General features: G+C 43.7%; 1 protein-coding gene across 3 annotated transcripts in view; it reads left to right on the forward strand.

Moving 5' to 3' along the window:
* Positions 1–18613, forward strand: part of LOC144682252 (transcription initiation factor TFIID subunit 4) — a 325379-nt gene that overhangs the window by 28099 nt on the left and 278667 nt on the right. For all 3 annotated transcript variants that reach the window (XM_078544695.1, XM_078544694.1, XM_078544697.1), the window contains exon 2: positions 1126–1292. In XM_078544695.1, the coding sequence (XP_078400821.1) occupies positions 1126–1292 (167 nt within the window). The remainder of the gene's footprint in view (positions 1–1125; positions 1293–18613) is intronic.

Below are 18613 nucleotides of genomic sequence, written 5' to 3' on the forward strand. Positions count from 1 at the left end.
TCCGAGCTGATGTTAGGTTTGTCGAGATGTGTTTGTCATTTTCACGTTTCTTGCTGATTTTTTCTCTCTCTCTCTGTGTGATGAAGAACGTGATTTTGAGTAAACGCCACCACCTGGGAACAAAGCTCATGGCATGGTTCCTTTGTGGCACTTTCATTCTCATCAGATTATTTGCTTGTTCCTTCAGGTAAAATGAAGAGGAGGTTGGGAATGTGTGAAAACGGAAGAATCTTTCAAAATCAATTGTTGTCTGGTTTTGTGTTTGACTGTGTTGCAGGAATGTGACTGTAATCCTCAGGGTCAATGTGAGGAGTGCAGTTTTTACTTGGCCTCGAGTTTTATTGTAACTGGTTTGTCACTGTGCCAATCGCATTGTGTGCAGCTCCCTCTCGTGGTGTAAAGGATTATTGTTTGTGGATTTCATTTGTTGACCTACACTTGTATGGGAGTAATTATATTACTCCACGCTTATTTCTGATGTATTATGTATTATACGTATACAGCAGTTTCTACATTCCGATGCAATATTGTTAAAATCGTCTGAAAATCTCCATTTAAAAAAATGAAGAGGTTTGAAATTGGAGTTGCCTTCAATACAGGAATGTCATCAGGATTGTGTTAAATGATGAGGTGCGAGACTGAAGGTTCTCTCTGCTTCTGGTATTATGGTATTACGTTACTCTGTGTTTCACCAAAAGCGAAAATGGTTTGGGAAGAAAAAAACCCGACTGAATTTAGCACACGAGGAAACCAGAATTTTATTTAATGACCTCGAAGGAGCTTTTAGTTACTTTGATGGATGTATCAGGTAGCACTCTCACTTTTGAGTCAGATGATTGTGGATTAATGTCCCACTCCAGAGAGTTGAGCACCAAGTCTAGACTGAAACTCCCAGTGCAGTACTGAGGGTTACTGGAGGTGGTGTCCTTTGGATGAGATGTTAAATTGCAGGCTGATTTGCCCTCAGGTGAGTGTAAAAGATCCTTACTCTGTGCTGCCTAGCAAGCTTTGGCCTTTTTGTCCTGAAATTTCTGTGTCTTAATTGCTTTTAATGTGTGTTTTCTATATGAAATTAAAATAGCTGTCAACAAACTTTAATAATTTCCTCATTCCCTCCTTTTCCAGGAATGATTTTGGTCCGGACAGAGAGTGGGCAGCTTGTCATGGTTCCTCAGCAAGCGTTGGCCCAGGCTCATGCACAGGTTCAAGCCCAGACCCAACGACCAGGAAGCATCTCTCCCAAGCCTTCTGCTCCTACAAGTGGTGCCACATTCCGCCTAGCGTCAGCTCAGGTATGAATTGACTGAATTCTCTTGCTTGGTCAGATGGTTAATCAGTTAGAGACAATGAGTGGTGCTTGCAGACACATACTGGGTACTCCTTTGCAGTGCGAAGACTCCTTGTTTCACACTTACTATTCTATCTGTGCCATTGTGTTTATACACACTTAATTGCTCAGAAATCTCATGCAAAACCCTGTTCTGTTTAAGGTTTTCAAGATGCTGCCCTGATACAAAGCCAGGAAAGATGATGGCATGCTGGGATTGTTCAGTCCCTGGGTAGCACAGCAATGGGATGGTGGGCTTGCATTTGTAGTTGACTGCATTGCATTTCTGATCTTGGCATGTTGGTTCAGGGAGCAGGGGGTGCTGATCCTTCAAGTCATTTGCCAAAACCTCCCCTTCTCAAAAAGGGTGTCAAAATGAAAATCATTCGCCTCTGACTGGTAACTGGTTTAAGTGGGGCATGGGCAGAGGCTTATAATTGGGTTTATTAACAGTAGTGTGAAGTGTCTGGGGCAAAAACATATCAACAATACAGAGGAAGGAAAAGATAAACTTTTTATACTTGGGCAGTGTTAGAGCAATGGGTCCCTGACATCACTGTGAAATCTAGCTCCCTTAACCTGAGAGCAGATTCATAGACTCAATTATAGAAAAAGTATCTGCACACCCTCTGCTTCCTCCAACCCTTTTCCCCCACCATTCAGCTCTTGCCCCACTCCGCCCCCAGGCTTTTCTACTTCTGGTTCCTTCTCATTGGAGTTATTGGAAGGAATCATACTCTGGTTATGCATCACCTCCCTTATGACTGGTGAAGAAATTTATCATTGGAAACTTCTTCCTTGTTCTGTTTTCTGGCTGAGTGACTACCTCAGTGAAGTTTGTAAGGGTGAAAGGGGAGCTTCAGGTTCAAAACTTTCTAAACGCACCTCCCCCTTCGAAGGTGATGGTGTTTGGGTACTTCAACCATGTTGGTCTATTTATATAGGTTATCAACCTTTGGATTGCAGGAGTCAGCCATGACTCAAGGGTGGAACTCTCACCTTTTGGTTAGAAGTTAATGGATTCAGACTCCACTCCAGGGATTTCAGCAGAAAATGTAGGCTGACACTCCCAGTGTGATGCAGTCAAAGGTGCTGTCTAATGATGAAATGCTTAAACGGAGTCCCATCTGACCCCTCAGTTGGATGTAAAAGAGCCCATAACACTATTTCAAAGAAGAGTAGGGGAGTTCTCCTCAGTGACCTGGCCAACATTTGTCCCTCAACCCATGTGACTTGAAGAGATATCTGGTTACTATCACTTGTGTTTGTGGGAGATTGTTGCAAATAAATTGGCTCTCGCGTTTCCTACATGAAAACAGTGACTATATATCAAAAGTATTTCAATGGCTGTATAGCACTTTGGGGCCTTCTGAGGCCATGAAGGGCACTATATAAATGCAAGTCTTTTTTCCAAGATAAATGTTGAATCTTTGAGTGTGGAGGTGGGTCTATGAAAAGTATGTTGTTTATTCTCATCCTCTGCATTCCCCATTCCCACCCCTGCCCCAAATAAGGAGAAAATAAATAATCAAAATTGGAATCAACCCAAGCCTGTTACTAAATTCAAGTGGGACATGGGTAGAGGCTTGGAAGCAGAGGAGGGAATGATATACTACATGAAGGAGTGGAGGGACTTGGACGAATATCTAAAAGGGGAGGGAAGAAAGGAAAACCCGAAAGAGTAACTCCAAGGAAAGTTGGATGGAATGGACAACCCCTGTTCAGCACAGAATCGATTGTTTTCTGGTTAGTTTTGAAGGGTTCTGTAAAGAACTTTCGTTATGGCTCTGAGCATCTCTCTCTCACTCTTAAGTAGTGGGAAAGCTGATTTTCAGAAATTACGGATAAGATATCTCAAAAACAATTCAGTTCTTTATTTTCAACAGATGCATCCATTGGGCCAGTCAGAAATATCATCCATCAGGTAGGAAAACTTACAATTTGCCCACAAGCAAAATACACATTTCACCAACATAAACCCCTCTCCCACTTGGCCACCCTCTCCCTCCAGCTTTTTGGATTGTTTAACAAGGGATAGAACTAAAGTCATTGGGATCAGAACGTCCCAGGTTTGGTTGAGGTTCATGTTAATTAGTTGAACTCGGCTGAATACGGATGTACCAGGTGGAGAAGCCATCATAAGCTTTTCAGATGTAGATGCACATACAAATACTCATTCTGCGATGTAAATCCAACAGGCACTTGTGTCAGTGCAATCGGCCTGAAAGGAAAAAAATAAATTGGTCTCACTCTGGATACTTTTCCCCTGGGAATTGCACGATTTGGGAAGACAAGGCTCAGCTGCGATACTCTTTATAGTGGAACAAACAACTTACCACTTATAATCGGGGTCTCAGTTGCAGCATGTTCATTTGGATGGTGCAGCAGAGGGCATCTGTTGCCAGTAGCTTTTGGTAATAAGTGTGCTTGGGAAAGGATTATGACAGCACGGAAATCTGACCAAGAGAGTCTGATAAAGATTTTCGGTGGGCGGAGAAGGCTGGAATTGGTGGGGCACCGTCATGGGGCCTTCACTCTCAGTGGTAACTGGGGTGTGGGGAGAGGGAGTGATTACATGGAAGGAGTTTAGAATCTGAATTGCAGGAAACAGGGCAGTTGTTTCAGATTTTACCTGTCCCTGGGAAAATTTAATCAAATGTGAGGCACGATCTTTGTGTCACAGTGTACCGTTTGGATGATTGTTTTTGTTTTATTTCTTTTTATGTTTTGTTTTAACTAAAACAAAAGTGAAATTTGGTTAATAAAGTCATATTTTCTTGGGAATAAAATTCTTCTGAAAAGTGTTGGACATATATATTTATGCATTTCTCATTTCACCTATTATTGTCTGTAAATTTTAATAAATAATGTTTATGCCTTCATTTTTGTTCTAGTAATGTTTTATTCTTTCTCATGTATTTGAGAGGAGACAAACTCTCCAGACTGTCTAAGATATCACCTCCCTTTTCAGCTGTAAGGGCTCACCAAGCCAAATCTCATCACTGAGAATATTAGCTTCCTTGACAGCTCAGTGTGTGCTGTCTTGCTTGATGTGGTGCTGAGTCATAGAAACCGTCAGGGACCCAGATTTGACCCTTGGTCTGTGGTGAGCTCAGCTGGCTGGGGCAATAGTAAGTGTGCTTCATTGGGTCTTAGCTTGTGGAGGGCAAAAAAGCAGACAGCGTTTCTCACACACACACACACACACACACACACACATACACACACACACACCCCATGCCCAGCAAACCCTATTGGAAAGTAATAGCAGAACGTAGGACTCTAACATTTGTTGCACCCCCCCCCCCCACCCCTTAATCTCAGTCACTTCATTCTCAAGCGGTGACCTACTACAGCAGCTTACTTGTATCCAGTGCCTTTAATGTCGTAAAATGTGCTAAAGCGTTGCACTGGAGTGATTGTCAAACAAAACTTGACACAGAGCCTCAAAAGGGGTGATAGTAGGACAGGTGACTAAAAGCTTTGTCAAAGAGCTAAGTTTTAAGGAACATCTGAAAGGAGGAGAGAGATGTGGAGAGGGTGGTAATTCCCTATTCAAAGCAGTTTTAACACTGCTTTAACTGCATGCATGTGTAGAAAATTATGTTTTCTAACCATCTACTGTGTAAGAATGTTTTAGCAAACCACCTCTTGGAAATTTGTTTGTGGTGATCTGAAACACGTGCTCCCTTGTCACCTATCACTGAATCCCCTTTTAATCCTCCACAATTATAAAGACCTCTTCCAAGTCACCTCTTAAATCTTCCCAGCTTTACTGAAAAAAAAAGAATTTCATAATTCTTTGCTCCTAACTGACCCCTTATTCCCAATAACGCTCTTGTGAATTGTTATTAGACCTCGTTCCATTGTTTTTACACCCTTCCTGTAATGGATACCGGAAACAAAATATACAAAAATCAAACTGCTGGTCCAATAAATTACTGTACAGGTTTGCTTCTATGCTTTACATTCTATGCCTCCAGTACAAAACTAAGGATTCTGTTCGCCTTTTATGGTTGCATTTACTTCACATAAGGTTATATAGAATGTAGAGAATAAAAGATAGGCCATTTGGCCATGTACTTAACTAGCTTCTGATTAAATGTGTCTATATGATTTGCCTCAGTAACTCCCTGTGGTAACAAATTCCACTTTCTTGCATTGTTTGGGTAATGACATTTTTCTGAATATGTTACTTGATTGATAACAATCTTATGTTGTTGGCCCTAGTTTTGCTGTTCCCCACAATTGGAAGCACCCTGTGTCTACTCCATTAAAATCCTTGATAATTTTAAAGACCCCTGTTAGCTGAGCCCACAGCATTCCCTTTTCAAGAGAAGAGGTGTAGCCTGTTCATCATCTTTTGATAGGTATAACCCTGCATTTCTGGAAACATCCTTGTAAATAGTTCTTTGTACCTTCTTCAGTGCCAATCTATCCTTTTTATAATATGGCGACCAAAGCTGTACACAGTAATCCAAGTGTTGTATAACCAAGGTACACTTCAAGTTGAACATGACTTCTCTACTTTTCGATTCTATCCTTCTGGAAATGAACCCCAGTAATTGATTTACTTCTTTATGACTTTATTGATTTGTGTTATAATCTGGAGTGATTTGTATACTGTAATCCCAGATCCTTTTGCTTCCCTTGCTGTCTTAGATACTTATTTTCCAAGCAATATGTGACCACCTTATTTTTCTAATCAAAATGTAATACCTCATACTTAACTGTTGCAATTCATTTTCCAATTAAATGGCCAGGCTGCAAATTTATTAATGCTATACTGTAATTTGTTACAGTCCTCCTCAGTATTGCCTGTCCTTCCACAATTTCATGACATCTGCAAATTTAGAAATTGTATTTTTGATTCCAAAGTCAAGATTGTTAATATAAATTGTGACCAACAGTAGTCCCAAAACCGATCCTTGTGGGACTCCACTTTTCACCTCCTCCCATCTTGAATATCCAAGCTTTACCCTTGCTCTCTGTCTGTCTACTTGTCTGACTCCAGACTCTACATCCTCTGACCTTCAACTCATTAGTCTATTGTGTGGCATTGCATTGATGGTCCTTGGTAAACCTGGATAAATTATGCTGCATTACCCTTGTCTGCTATTTATTTTATCTTCAAGAATTACATGAGGTTGGTCAAATAAGCCTTCCCCTTTTGAAATGCATGTTGATTATTCATGACTATATTTTTGGTCTTCAGATGTTTTTCTATTTTCCCCTTTAGTAGGAATTCTATTATTTTTCTTACCAACGATATTAAGCTCTGGGCTTCAGTTCCCTGGACTTGTACTATCTTGTTAAGTGTCTTCCATATTGACAGTGTTGATTTGCAACACAAGGGGATTGGACCAAATTTCTAATTTGTACCCTTGGAGAACAAGACACACCCAGCAGTTTGTCTGGAACGTGTGATTTGATCCAGTGTTGGTGCAGGCAAAATTTAGATTGCTATTATGATTTTGTATTATTTATTTTTGCAAAACTGTGCTTTATTCATAAAATATCTGAAAGAACATTACAAAACATTTCAAAATGGCCATCACAGAGAGTGCAATCTTATTCACGTTTTCCACATAGATCATGTTGCACCCTGAGTTGCATCAATGCAATCAAGGAACATTACAGACATTTCAAAATGATCATAACAGTCAGTGTAATGGTATTTACATTGTCTACATAGATCATGTTGCACTTTGAGGCGCCCCAATACAACTATGATGCATGCGTTCATTGTGAGTCATACAGCCCGAGGGATTCTATACAGTTCACAGCCCCTCGGTGCATTATGACTGAAAGGCCTAAGACAGCGACTTTTCCCCATTGCGTCTCTGCCCCAAGCTTTAGTTAGTCCTTTAGCATGTAGTCCTTGGAATGTACCAGTCTGCACAGTCTGGAAGACCAACAAGTTTTGGGCAGACCAAAGAGCGTCTTTTACCGAGTTGATAATCCTCCAGCTGCAGTTGATATTTATTGCGCTGTGTCCCCCTGGGAACAGCCCGTAGAGCACAGAGTCCTGTGTCACAGAGCTGCTTGGGATGAACCTCAACAAAAACTATCGCATCTCACTCCAGACCTCCTTTGCAAAGGCACATTCCACAAGGAGGTGAACAACGGTCTCTTCCCCACCAACAGCCACCTCGAGGGCAACGTGCGGAGGGGGTGAGACTCGTGGTGTGTAGGAAGGAACTGACAGGGAGAGCCGTTCTCACCACTAGGCATGCTATGCCTTGGTGCTTGTTGGAAAGTTCTGGCAATGAGGCATTTTGCTAGATGTCTTTGACAGTCTGATCGGGGAACCATTCAACAGGATCCGCCATCTCCTTTTCCCTCAGGGCCTTTTGGACATTATGTGCCGACCACTGCCTGATGGACTTGTGGTTGAAGGTGTTTCTCTATATAAATTTTTCCATGAGGGACAGGTGGTACGGCACGGCCCAACTACTTGGAGTGTTCCACGGCAGCGTGGCCAGACCCATTCTTTGCAGCACCAGCTACAGGTAGAGCCTCAGCACGCAATACCAAGGGTCGCGCTCAGCTTAATGCAGCCACACACAAAGGTGGCCATCAGGATGAGGGTGATGTTGGGCACATTTTTTTCCCCCTTTATCTAGAGGTTTGTACATTGTGTCCCTGCAAACATGGTCCACTTACGACTTTCAGATAAAGTGGCATTTGGTTCGGGTGATTGTCACAGCATAGGAGTGAGGAATGGGCCAGACCTGCCCCACATATAGCAACACCGTGAGTGCCTCACACCTGATGACCAGGTTCTTACCTGCAATGGAGAGGAACTGTCGCTTCCACGTGCCTCGTTTTTTTCTTCACCATGGCTACTCGCTCCTTCCAGCTTCTGACGCATGCCCTGGCCCTTCCGAACCATATCCCCGGCACCTTCAGGCAGTCTGACCTGACAGCGAAGGGGACAAAGGATCGGTCAGTCCAGTTCCCAAAGAACATGGCCTCAACTCTTGCCACGATTCACCTTGGCATCCGAGGCCATGTTGAACTGATTGCAGATGTTAATCAGTCCGTATACTAACAGTGGATCTGAACAGAAGACGGTGACATCGTCCATGTATAGGGAGGCTTTGACCTGAGTGCTTCCACTGTTTGGGATCGTCACTCTTCTTATGTCTGGATCCTTCCTGATGGACTCAGCAAAGGGTTCTATGCAACACATGGACAGGACAGGGGAGAGATGGCAGCGTTGCCTGACTCCAGATTTAATTGGAAAATTCCCACCCATTCATTGAAACTGCACTACAGATGTTTGTGTAGAGCAGTTGGATCCATTTGTGGGTTTCCCTCCCCAAATCCCATTTTGGAGAGCACATCCACCATGTAGGTGTGTGATACTCTGTCAAAGGCCTCCTCCTGGTCCAGGCTGATGAGGCAGGTATCCACGCCCCTGTCCTGTACATAGGTAATCGTATCCCTGAGAAGCGTGAGGCTGTCAGAGATCTCCCTGCTGGGTATCACGCAGGTCTGGTCAGGGTGGATCACCAACTTCAGAGCAGACTTGACCCGATTGGCGATGACCGTGGACAGAATCTTATAGCCCACATTCAACAGTGAAATTTCCTCCCTTTCCCCCTTCCGCTTGTAGATGAGGGTGATGATGCCTTTCCTCTCGGATTCTGACGTGCTACTGGCCAGAAGCATACTCTCATACACTTCCACCAGGTCTGGGCTGAACCAGTCCCACAGAGCCGAATACAACTCCGCCGGCAAGGTGTCGCTTCCGGGAATTTTACTCTTCTCGAAGGACTCAAGGGCCTTAATTAGTTCATCCAGAGCTGGTGGTTTGACCAGACTCTCCCATGTACTGTTGTCTAAGACCTCTGTGGTAGAGGACAGGAAGGCCTCGAAGGCTGTACTGTTTGTGGCTTCATGTCATACAATCCAGTATAAAAGGATTTGGGATAAGATTGTGTCCATTAATGTGCATAGTGTTAAATTTGCGACGCGATGCGTTGCGACCTTGGATTACCTTGTCAAGATCAAAGCTAACGTGTTTCTGCGGGAGTGTATGATACAGCATCTCAGCTCCTACAGGCAGTGGTCATGATGGTGCTCCCATGGGCCATCAATCTGGTCAGGAGGAAACGACACACGTTCCTCCGGCCTGGGTGTTCTGATGCCGGGAGGCAACTTCACCATCTCCAAGGTGATGGGTAAGCGCCTCCTTGTAACAGATGTATTGTACAAGAATGTTCTGCTCTGGCAAAACAGCAAGTGGTTGGCTGTCTTTCAGCTTCCACTGCTGCTGGCGACTTCCAGGCCGGTCATTCTGTGTGGTGACTTCAACTGCATCATCGATGCAGCTGGACGATCCGGCAGGGCTGAAGGCAGATTGAACGCCACGTCCAGACTCCTGATGGAAACAGTAAAGGATGCCAAGCTGCACGGTGTCTTCAGTAACCCTGCAGATGGAGCACTGTGAAGATACACCTCGTCGCGGCCAGATAGGTCTATCCGGTCTAGGATAGACTTCCTGTTTGTGCCCTGGATGTTCACAGTCAGATCCACTGACGTCAAGCCAGTGTTCTTCTCTGACCACTGCCTCCTACAGGCTGACTGTCACTCACAGGAAGACCAGGAGGTTGGCAGAGGAACGTGGAAGCTGAATGTGCAACTGCTGACCCCAGAGAACATTGAGGAACTCAAGGAATTACAAAGGTTGGAAAATTGTGAAGCCCCTCTGAGTCCCCGACAAGCGATCAAGGAGAATGTCAAGAAGGTTTTCATCCTCAAAGGTGTTCAGAATGCTAGAAAGGAACAGGGAAATATCCCAACTCCAGAAGAACATGCAGAACCTGCTCCGGCTGCAGTTGATAGGGGTTGATGTCAAAGAGGACCTCCAAGAGCCTTCAAACCTCACTCTTTTTCAGAGGCTTCCAAGATCATCTTCCGGTCCAGAGTCTGCTCCGTGGAGCAGGATGAGGCGTGTTCACGTTTCTTCTCCCAGAAGGTATGTGGAGAGAACTCTGTGATTAGCCTGAAGGAAGAACATGGTTTACTAAAGTCCTTGCAGTCCGACATTTTGAGTATCAGCAAATCTTTTAATGCCGGACTGTATGACGTGATTTCACAGCTGAGGAAAGTGCAAGTCATGTGAGAATGGTGAGATGGTAGAACGTGACGGTTCTTTTGTCTAGTGTTCTGCAATTCTAATTATTGTTGTCTTTGGCTGGTAAAATAAAATTCTTTATACTTTAGTGGGTTAGTTACTTCTTTGGAGTTTTATTTTTTCTCATTCTGCATCAATTCAGACCCATGGGGCAAAGGTTAAGGTTACAACTTCAAGGCAGGGATGTTAATTAAAATTCAGCAATCTGGTGTGACATATGTGCAGTCGCAGTGGTGAGCAGCCCTTGTGGTCAGGCTCATGCGACAAGGTCGTCCTTTGCCTATTGTTAGAGCTTGACTGGCTGCCAATGCATCTACGTGGGTGAGAAGCCTTTCTTTGTACTGTCAAGCCTTTGGGAAGGGCTTCACCTAATCAAAAGTCACCTAAACAAGTCAAGCACATCCACGCAGAGGGGAAGCTCCTCAGCATTACGAAACGAACATGGTTAACGACAGGTCTGCTGAGTCAGAGGACGGAAAGTGGTTTGCCTCTCTTGCAGCTTTTGCTGTAATTCTGCTGAGCAGCTTCACATGTCTGCCAGCTTGGTACTGCCCAATGCATTCCTCTCAGTTGGTTTGACCAGCCCGAGGCAGGCAGCAAGCAGCTCTTGGCTCAGAATTGGCTTTTTTGGGCCTCAGTATCTACGCGCAGTCCTGAAACAGCCACCTTTTATGAGAGCACATGAGCAGAGGGACCGATAGGCGTTGCAAAATAATCGCTCGGTATGATTACCATCACTGAATCCCCCACTATCAACATCCTGGGGGTTACCATTGACCAGAAACTGAACTGGACTAGCCATATAAATACTGTGGCTACAAGAGCAGGTCAGAGGCTAGGAATCGTGTGACAAGTAACTTGCCATTTGACTCTCCAAAGACTGTCCACCATCTACAAGGCATAAGTCAGGAGTGTGATAGAATACTCCTCACTTGCCTGGATGAGTGCAACTCCCACAAAACAGAAGAAGCTGGACACTGTCTAGGACAAAGCAGTCTGCCTGATTGGCACCCCTTTCACAAACATTCACTCCCTCCACCACCAACGCACAGTGGCAGCAGTGTGTACCATCTACAAGATGCACTGCAGGAATCCACCAAGGCTTCTAAGACAGCACCTTCCAAACCCATGATCACTACCACCTAGAAGGACAAAAGCAGCAGATAGATGGGAACACCACCACCTGGAAGTTCCCCTCCAAGCCGCTCACCATCATGACTTGGAAATATATCGCCGTTCCTTCACTGTCGCTGGGTCAAAATCCTGGAACTCCCTCCCTAACAGCACTGTGGGTATACCTACAGCACATGGACTGCAGAAGTTCCAGAAGGCAGCTTACCACCACCTTCTCAAGGGGAACTAGGGATGGGCAATTAGTGCTGGCCCAGCCAACAAAGCCCACATCCCATGAATGAATAAAAAAATAACTCAGTATAACGTTTGCTATTTGCAAGTCCTCTGATGGGACAATTTTTTCTCAAGTATTAATAACAAAATGTAATCTGCTTCTGCTATCTCTTCTCTATATCCAAATATTTTAAAAGAATTTCATGTGTCCAGACCAGGAATTTGATCCTCTTCGAGTTTTGTTAGTTGACTGAATACTTTTTATTTTAAATGCAGTCATATATTCTGCTTTCTTGCTATCATTGCCTGTGATTTTGTACTATTTATCCCTTAATGGCCTGACTTTCTTGTTTTTACAGAAACATAAGTTTAAAAAAAACTGCTATTTTGTTTTACGCCCCTTGGTAATTTAGTTTCATTGTTTCTCTTTGTCTTGCTTTTTTTTTGCTTCTTTCCTGACCTGTTCGTATTCTCCCTTGTTTTGCACTCCCCGCTGTCTCAATACTTAATGTATGTGTAGCACTTCAGTCAATGTTTCCCTTAAATCTTTATTCATCTGGGGTGTCTCATTATTGTTTTGTTTGGCCTTGTTTTTCAGCAGAACATTTTTTTCCAGGACTCTGAACACCATTTTAAATGTTCCCCATTGCTATTCTACATCGTTGTTTGCCAATATTGTTGTCCATTTTATTTTTCCAAGTTCTATTCCCCATCCCTCGAAATCAACTTTTCCCCAGGCTGTTACCTGGCTGTCTTCATAATTATGGCCTCAATTATTACCTTAGAACATATTATATTATGGTCACTATTTCCTAGATGTTCCCCTACTCTTAATTGCTCTGGCTCATTCTCCATTTGTAGACCCCTTGTTGGGCTTCATAAATAATGGATTGAAAGGAGTCCTGTACACTTTGTAGGAACTCTATTCCTTTATCCCTTTACCTGCCTGTTCTGGGCAGTTAATTTCAAGATCTGGGAGATGGTGGCGTAGTGGTAATGTTGCTGGGGACTAGTAATCCAGAGACCCAGGCTAATGCTCTGGGGACTTGGGTTCAAATCCCACCACGACAGATGGTGGAATCTGAATTCAGTTAATAAATCTGGAACGTAAAGCTAGCCTCAGTGATAGTGACCATGAAACTGCCATCGATTGTCGCAAAAACCTAAATGGTTCGCGAGTTTTCTTTAGGGGAGGAAATCTGCCATCCTTAACTGGCCTGGCCGACACGTGACTCCAGACCGACACGTGACTCCAGACCCACAGCAATGTGGTTGACTCTTTGCTGCCCTCTGAAATGACCTAGCAATATTAGTTCAAGGGCAATTAGGGATGGGCAACAAATGCTGGCCTTGCCAGTGCTGCCCACATCCCATGAAAGAATAAAAAAAAAGTTAGAATCTCCCATGATTATTCTGTTTTTTTGATTTATTTTCCTAGTTCCTCTGTATATTTCTTCCTGCACCTTCCTTCCTCCTGAGATGTCTGTAGGCGACATCTATTAGTGTGATTGATACTTGATCATCTTTTACCTCTATCCATGTGGCTCTATTTCTGCCTTACTGACAGCTGTCACTTCTTTCTCCTGCTATTATGTTACATCTTAATCAAACGACTCCATTTCCCCTTTTTTCCCCACTCTATCTTTTACAAATGTTGTATTCTGCAGTGTTTAATTCCCAGTCCTTATTACTCTGTCGCCATGTCTCAGTAATCTCCACTATATCTGCCTCCTGGCAATGTATTATTGCGATGAAAGTAAAATACTTCAGATGCTGGAAAGCTGAAATAAAAACAGATATTGCTGGAAAAACTCAGCAAGTCTGGCAGCATCTGTGGAGAGAGAAACAGAGTTAATGTTTCAAGTCTGTATGACTCTTTAAAGCATACATTTATAATGTATTATTGCCCCCAGTTTCTCTGTTCTATTACCTGCATTGCTGTACAGTTTAAGTCAGCTTGAATAGAAGTTCTTTTCATTTTATTCCTTTTGCACTCCTGTTCTATAACTATATATTCTTTGACCACTTAGCTCAACTTGCCCTGTGATCTCATTTCAAGTTTGGTTTATATTTAGACTTTTGATTTGTTGTGGATCCTCCACTATCTTACCCAATCCTACCACTGTATTTGTAGTGCATCTTTATTTAGCTTTTTCATTAGGATAGTGGTCCCATTCTAGTTTAGGTGAAGCCTGACCCATTGATACAGTTCCCTCCTGTCCCAGTACTTGTGCCAGTGCCCCATGAAAAAAAACCTTTTTTTACTGCACCAACCTTTTGGTCACTTTTTAATTCCCCTGATCTGTCTGTAAATGTGCATGTGGCTTGGGCAATAATCTAGTGATCTTTACAGTCCTGCTTTTGAATTTAACTTTTAACTCCTGATACTCCCTCAGCAGACCCTTCCCCCTGTTTCTACTTACGTAATTTGTTCTGATGAGAACCACAATAAATTGATTTTCCCCCACTCTTTCCAAATTTGACTCCAGCCGCCTCGAGCTATCCCTTACTCTGACACTGGGTAGGCAACACACTCTTTGGGACTCTGATTCATGGCTGCAGACGATGCTATTTATTCTCTTAATTATAGAATCCCCTATCAATACCTCATTTCTGTTCACTCTCCACCAGCCTAAACCTTCCTTCCCCCAAACAACCTTCTCGGCCATGATGCCTTGGTCTGCACTGTGGCTGTCCTGAATACAGCCTTGTTGTTTGCCTTCGCAGGCAGCGAGCTCATCGTACTGGTTAGACAGGACCAGTGCCTATGGGGCCTCCTTCACAACCTCTCCTAAGCTACCCCACTCCGACAGTCACACTCTTCTTCTTCCTGGACCTGTGTTTTTCCCAAGGGTGTGACTGTGCTCTGGATAGAACTATCCAGAAATTTATCTCCCTCCCTTGTGCTTCGGAGTGTCTGTAAATCTCACTCCAGCTCAAAGACCCTGAGCCAGAGTGGCTGAAAGCAGAGGCATTTTTTGTACGTGTGGCAATCCAGCACAGTGACAGCCTCTCTGTCCACAAACTCTCAGATGCTATAGTTTCAACACAGAGCTTGTCCTGCCATCTCTCATCTTTTTATTTATTTGTTTATAGATAACCTGAAATAAAATTAGGTACATCTGATGCAACTAAGTGACCACTGAGGGCAGTTATGTGTCAACCACATTGGAGTTACTGATTGCTGAGGGTTGATTAGGACAGCAAGTTTCCCTTCTTGAAGGACATTGTTCCATCTGTTGGGTTTTTGATACAATCCAAAAATTCCATGGTCACTTTTGCTCATACTGGCATTTGTTCCCAATTTATTTTTTTTAACCTGAGCTCAAATTCTCAAACTGCCGTGGTGGGAATTGAACTCAATCTCTGGATACTGTCCCAGTAACATTACCACTGGTCATTTGATGACAGAGATCTCACGGCTGATGACTGTACAATTGAGATTAGGGTTAGGGCATCAATGGGATGAAGACATGCCATGGGAGAGTGAAGAAACAGCAGTTACACTGAAGAAGTATTTAGCTTCAGTTTTCATGAAACGACCGTAGGTGCATGTTGACGGTGAGTTTTTAAAAATTCTTTCATGGGATGTGATCATCGCTGACTAGGCCAGCATTTATTGACCATCCCTAATTGCTGTTTACAAGGTAACGGTGAGCCGCCTTTTTGAACCACTGCAGTCCATGTAGGTACACCCACAGTGCTGTTAGGGAGTGAGTTCCAGGATTTTGACCCACCGACAGTGAAGGCACGCCGATATATTTCCAAGTCAGGATGGTGAGTAGTTTGGAGGGGAACTTACAGGTGGTGGTGTTCCCATGCATCTGCTGCCCTTGTCCTTCTTGGTGATAGAGGGTGCAAGTTTGGAAGGTGATGTTGAAGGAGCCTTGGTGAGTTGCTGCAGTGCATCTTGTAGATGGTACTCATTGTTGCTGCTGTGCGTCAGTGGTGGAGGGAATTAATATTTGTGGATGTGGTGCCAATCAAGCAGGGCTGCTTTGTCCTGGATGATGTCGAGCTTCTTGAGTGTTGTGGGAGCTGCACTCATCCAGGCAAGTGGAGAGCATTCCATCACACTGGAGACTTGTGCCTTGTAGATGGTGGACAGGCTTTGGGGTGTTAGTAGGCGAGTTACTTGGCACAGAATTCCCAGACTCTGACCTGCTCTTGTAGCCACAATATTTATATGGGTTGTTTGGGTTATTATTCAAAGAGAAGTGTGACTGAAGAAATTATCTACATGTAAGATGGACAAGCTACATGTGAACAGTAAATGCTGATTTTGCTAACTATGTCTCTATTCTGAGAATAAATAATAAAATTCACTGTTTTGGCTTGTTTGTGAAAATTAGCCATAAGAACCAAACTTCAATAAGGAATTTGCATCTTCAGTTGAAGAGGGGGAAAATTCGTGAGGGCTGGGGGAAGAAAGGGTCAGAAAATTGCAAAGATTGATACATCTCAGTTTTTGTTTCATTTTATCAGGTTCAACCAAAGAAACTGATCAGAAATTCTTTAAGATTCTCAAGAATAAATCAGTAAAAACGAAAGACTTCAGGTATTTGCCACTGTACTTCTGCCAGTTCTTCACAGGAGTTTAAATGTTCAACATTTTGGGTTATCTTGTTAGCCACACCTAGTGTGTTTGGCTGAATACCTCACTGCTACTTCTATTGCCAGCTTCCTCCTCTTCCCCCTATCCTGTGGCAGTACCAGTTCTTGCTGGGGTTAGAATTTCAATGATGTCTCCCGTCCTTCAGTGCCTAACCAAGTGACCATTCTGTGTGTGTGTGAGTCTGGGCAGAGAATGTCAGGGTGAGGCCTGACCTCCCCATGATGTTTCAGCAGAGGGATCACAAAATAATAATCAGGAGCAGAACCCTCTCACCCACTCCTTTCATCCAGCAGACCCAGGGACGCTAAGATAACTTGAAGTTACTCCCCAATTCAGCACCAATAGGTTACTTCCTAAATAATGGTGCTCCCCTTTCGACTAACACCTTGTTTAATTGTCACATCAGAATGGATCCCTCTACCACTGATATCTCGTCGTCTAATGGACAAATTAGGTAGTTGCAACGTCTTGGAGCTGTAACACGTGATATTTGAGCATGAATGCTGCCCTCTAGCTGTGCTTTTCTTCTGCATGAAGTGGACACTAGGTGGATGTCAGTGTTGATGGCACAGTCCAGGCAGTAAGTTCAAATGATCTCCTAAGCTGCAGTTTTTGAAACACCCAACTGGGTTTCTGCCTGTAGCCAACTGTCGTTCAGGTGAGTTAATATTATTTTACCTGTTACTATTGTCGGTTTTGATAGTAGCTTACCGATTGAGCTGATCTAATACTTTCGGTCATAGATTGGGTGCAGAGGTGTGACTCAATTGTTTTTATGCACCTCCTGAGTCAGTTAGACTGTACAATTCACAGCTGAGACAATGTCTAGTGCATTTCTGCGCCAGACAGGTTGGGAATGTTCCAGATTTGTTGACCATTGGATTGGATTTAGCCAGTGTTGGTAGAGTTGGGTCAGGAGCATTGTACCATATCCCTGCATTAGAGAGGAAAAGAGCAGCCAGTGTCAGTGATCTTGCTTATGATCCGCTGAGTACCGATAAGTGATGAGGGAGGGGAATCCTGGCTGATGTCAATATTTGCACCCCAGCTACTATAGCAACGCATCGTTAAAGCTGCATCTGTTATATTCAAGCTGAGTAGGAGAGTGTAGAACAACAACCTGATTGAGAACACCAAACTGCGAGTCTACCAAGCCTGCATCCTCAGTGTAGTCCTCTACAGTGGTGAGACCTGGACAACGTATACTAGGCAGGAGAAAAGACTGAACAATTTAGATCTTCGCTGTCTCAGACGTACCCTTGCCATCTCTTGGCAGGACAACGTAACCAACTCAGAGGTCCTGGATTGTGCTAATTCCATCAGCATACACTCATTACTAAACCAATTATGTCTGAGCTGGCTCGGCCAAGTTCATCAGATGGATGATGACCATATACCCAAAGACCTTCTGTATTGTGAACTGGCCACTGGGTCACGACCTGGACGTTCATACCTTCATTACAAGGAAACTTGCAAGAAATGAAGTTGGTGGACATTGGCACTGACAACTGGGTGACAGTCGCTGACAGTCGTGACTTCTGGAGGCTGTCTGTTTGGAAGAGCATTGGAATAGGTGAACAGAAACGAATTAAGTTCAGCTAGCCGAGAAGATGGCCCAGAGAAAACAGGCGAGTGGATCATGCACCTTCTCAGCCTACTGTCTTTCTCTACTGCAAATGCCAGAGTGGGGCTCCTGTGCCTTACCAGGTGATGCTTAACACCAAATTGGCCACCATGGCACAAACCATCACCTCATCGAGTCGTAAGGCTGCCACTGCACTAACTGCATCTGTACTGCCCAGTACCACATTTGACAATGCCTTTATCCACAGGGTCATGAGTTGATGCTAAATGTTGGGCCCTTGAGACTCTTTAGAATATACAATAGACTTGATATAATACAGCTCCATTCATACCTTCAAGTTATCCCAAAACATTTCACGGTGAATCAGTCAATCAGAGAAAGCAATCACTGTTTTGCAGTCAAGTCAATTTGCCCTCAGCTAAATTGCACAAAACAGTGTTGAGAAAAGTGACCAGTTAATATCTGTTCTTTCTAATTTCGGTTGAGGGGTTAATGGCTGCCAAAACACTGGGACGACATGCCACACTTACTTGAACATTGTCTTGGAGCCTTCAAAATTACCTGTGCAGGCAGCTAGGACCTTCAGCTGCCTAA

Source organism: Cetorhinus maximus, chromosome 6, assembly GCF_964194155.1.
Source record: "Cetorhinus maximus chromosome 6, sCetMax3.hap1.1, whole genome shotgun sequence".
NCBI lineage: Eukaryota > Metazoa > Chordata > Chondrichthyes > Lamniformes > Cetorhinidae > Cetorhinus > Cetorhinus maximus.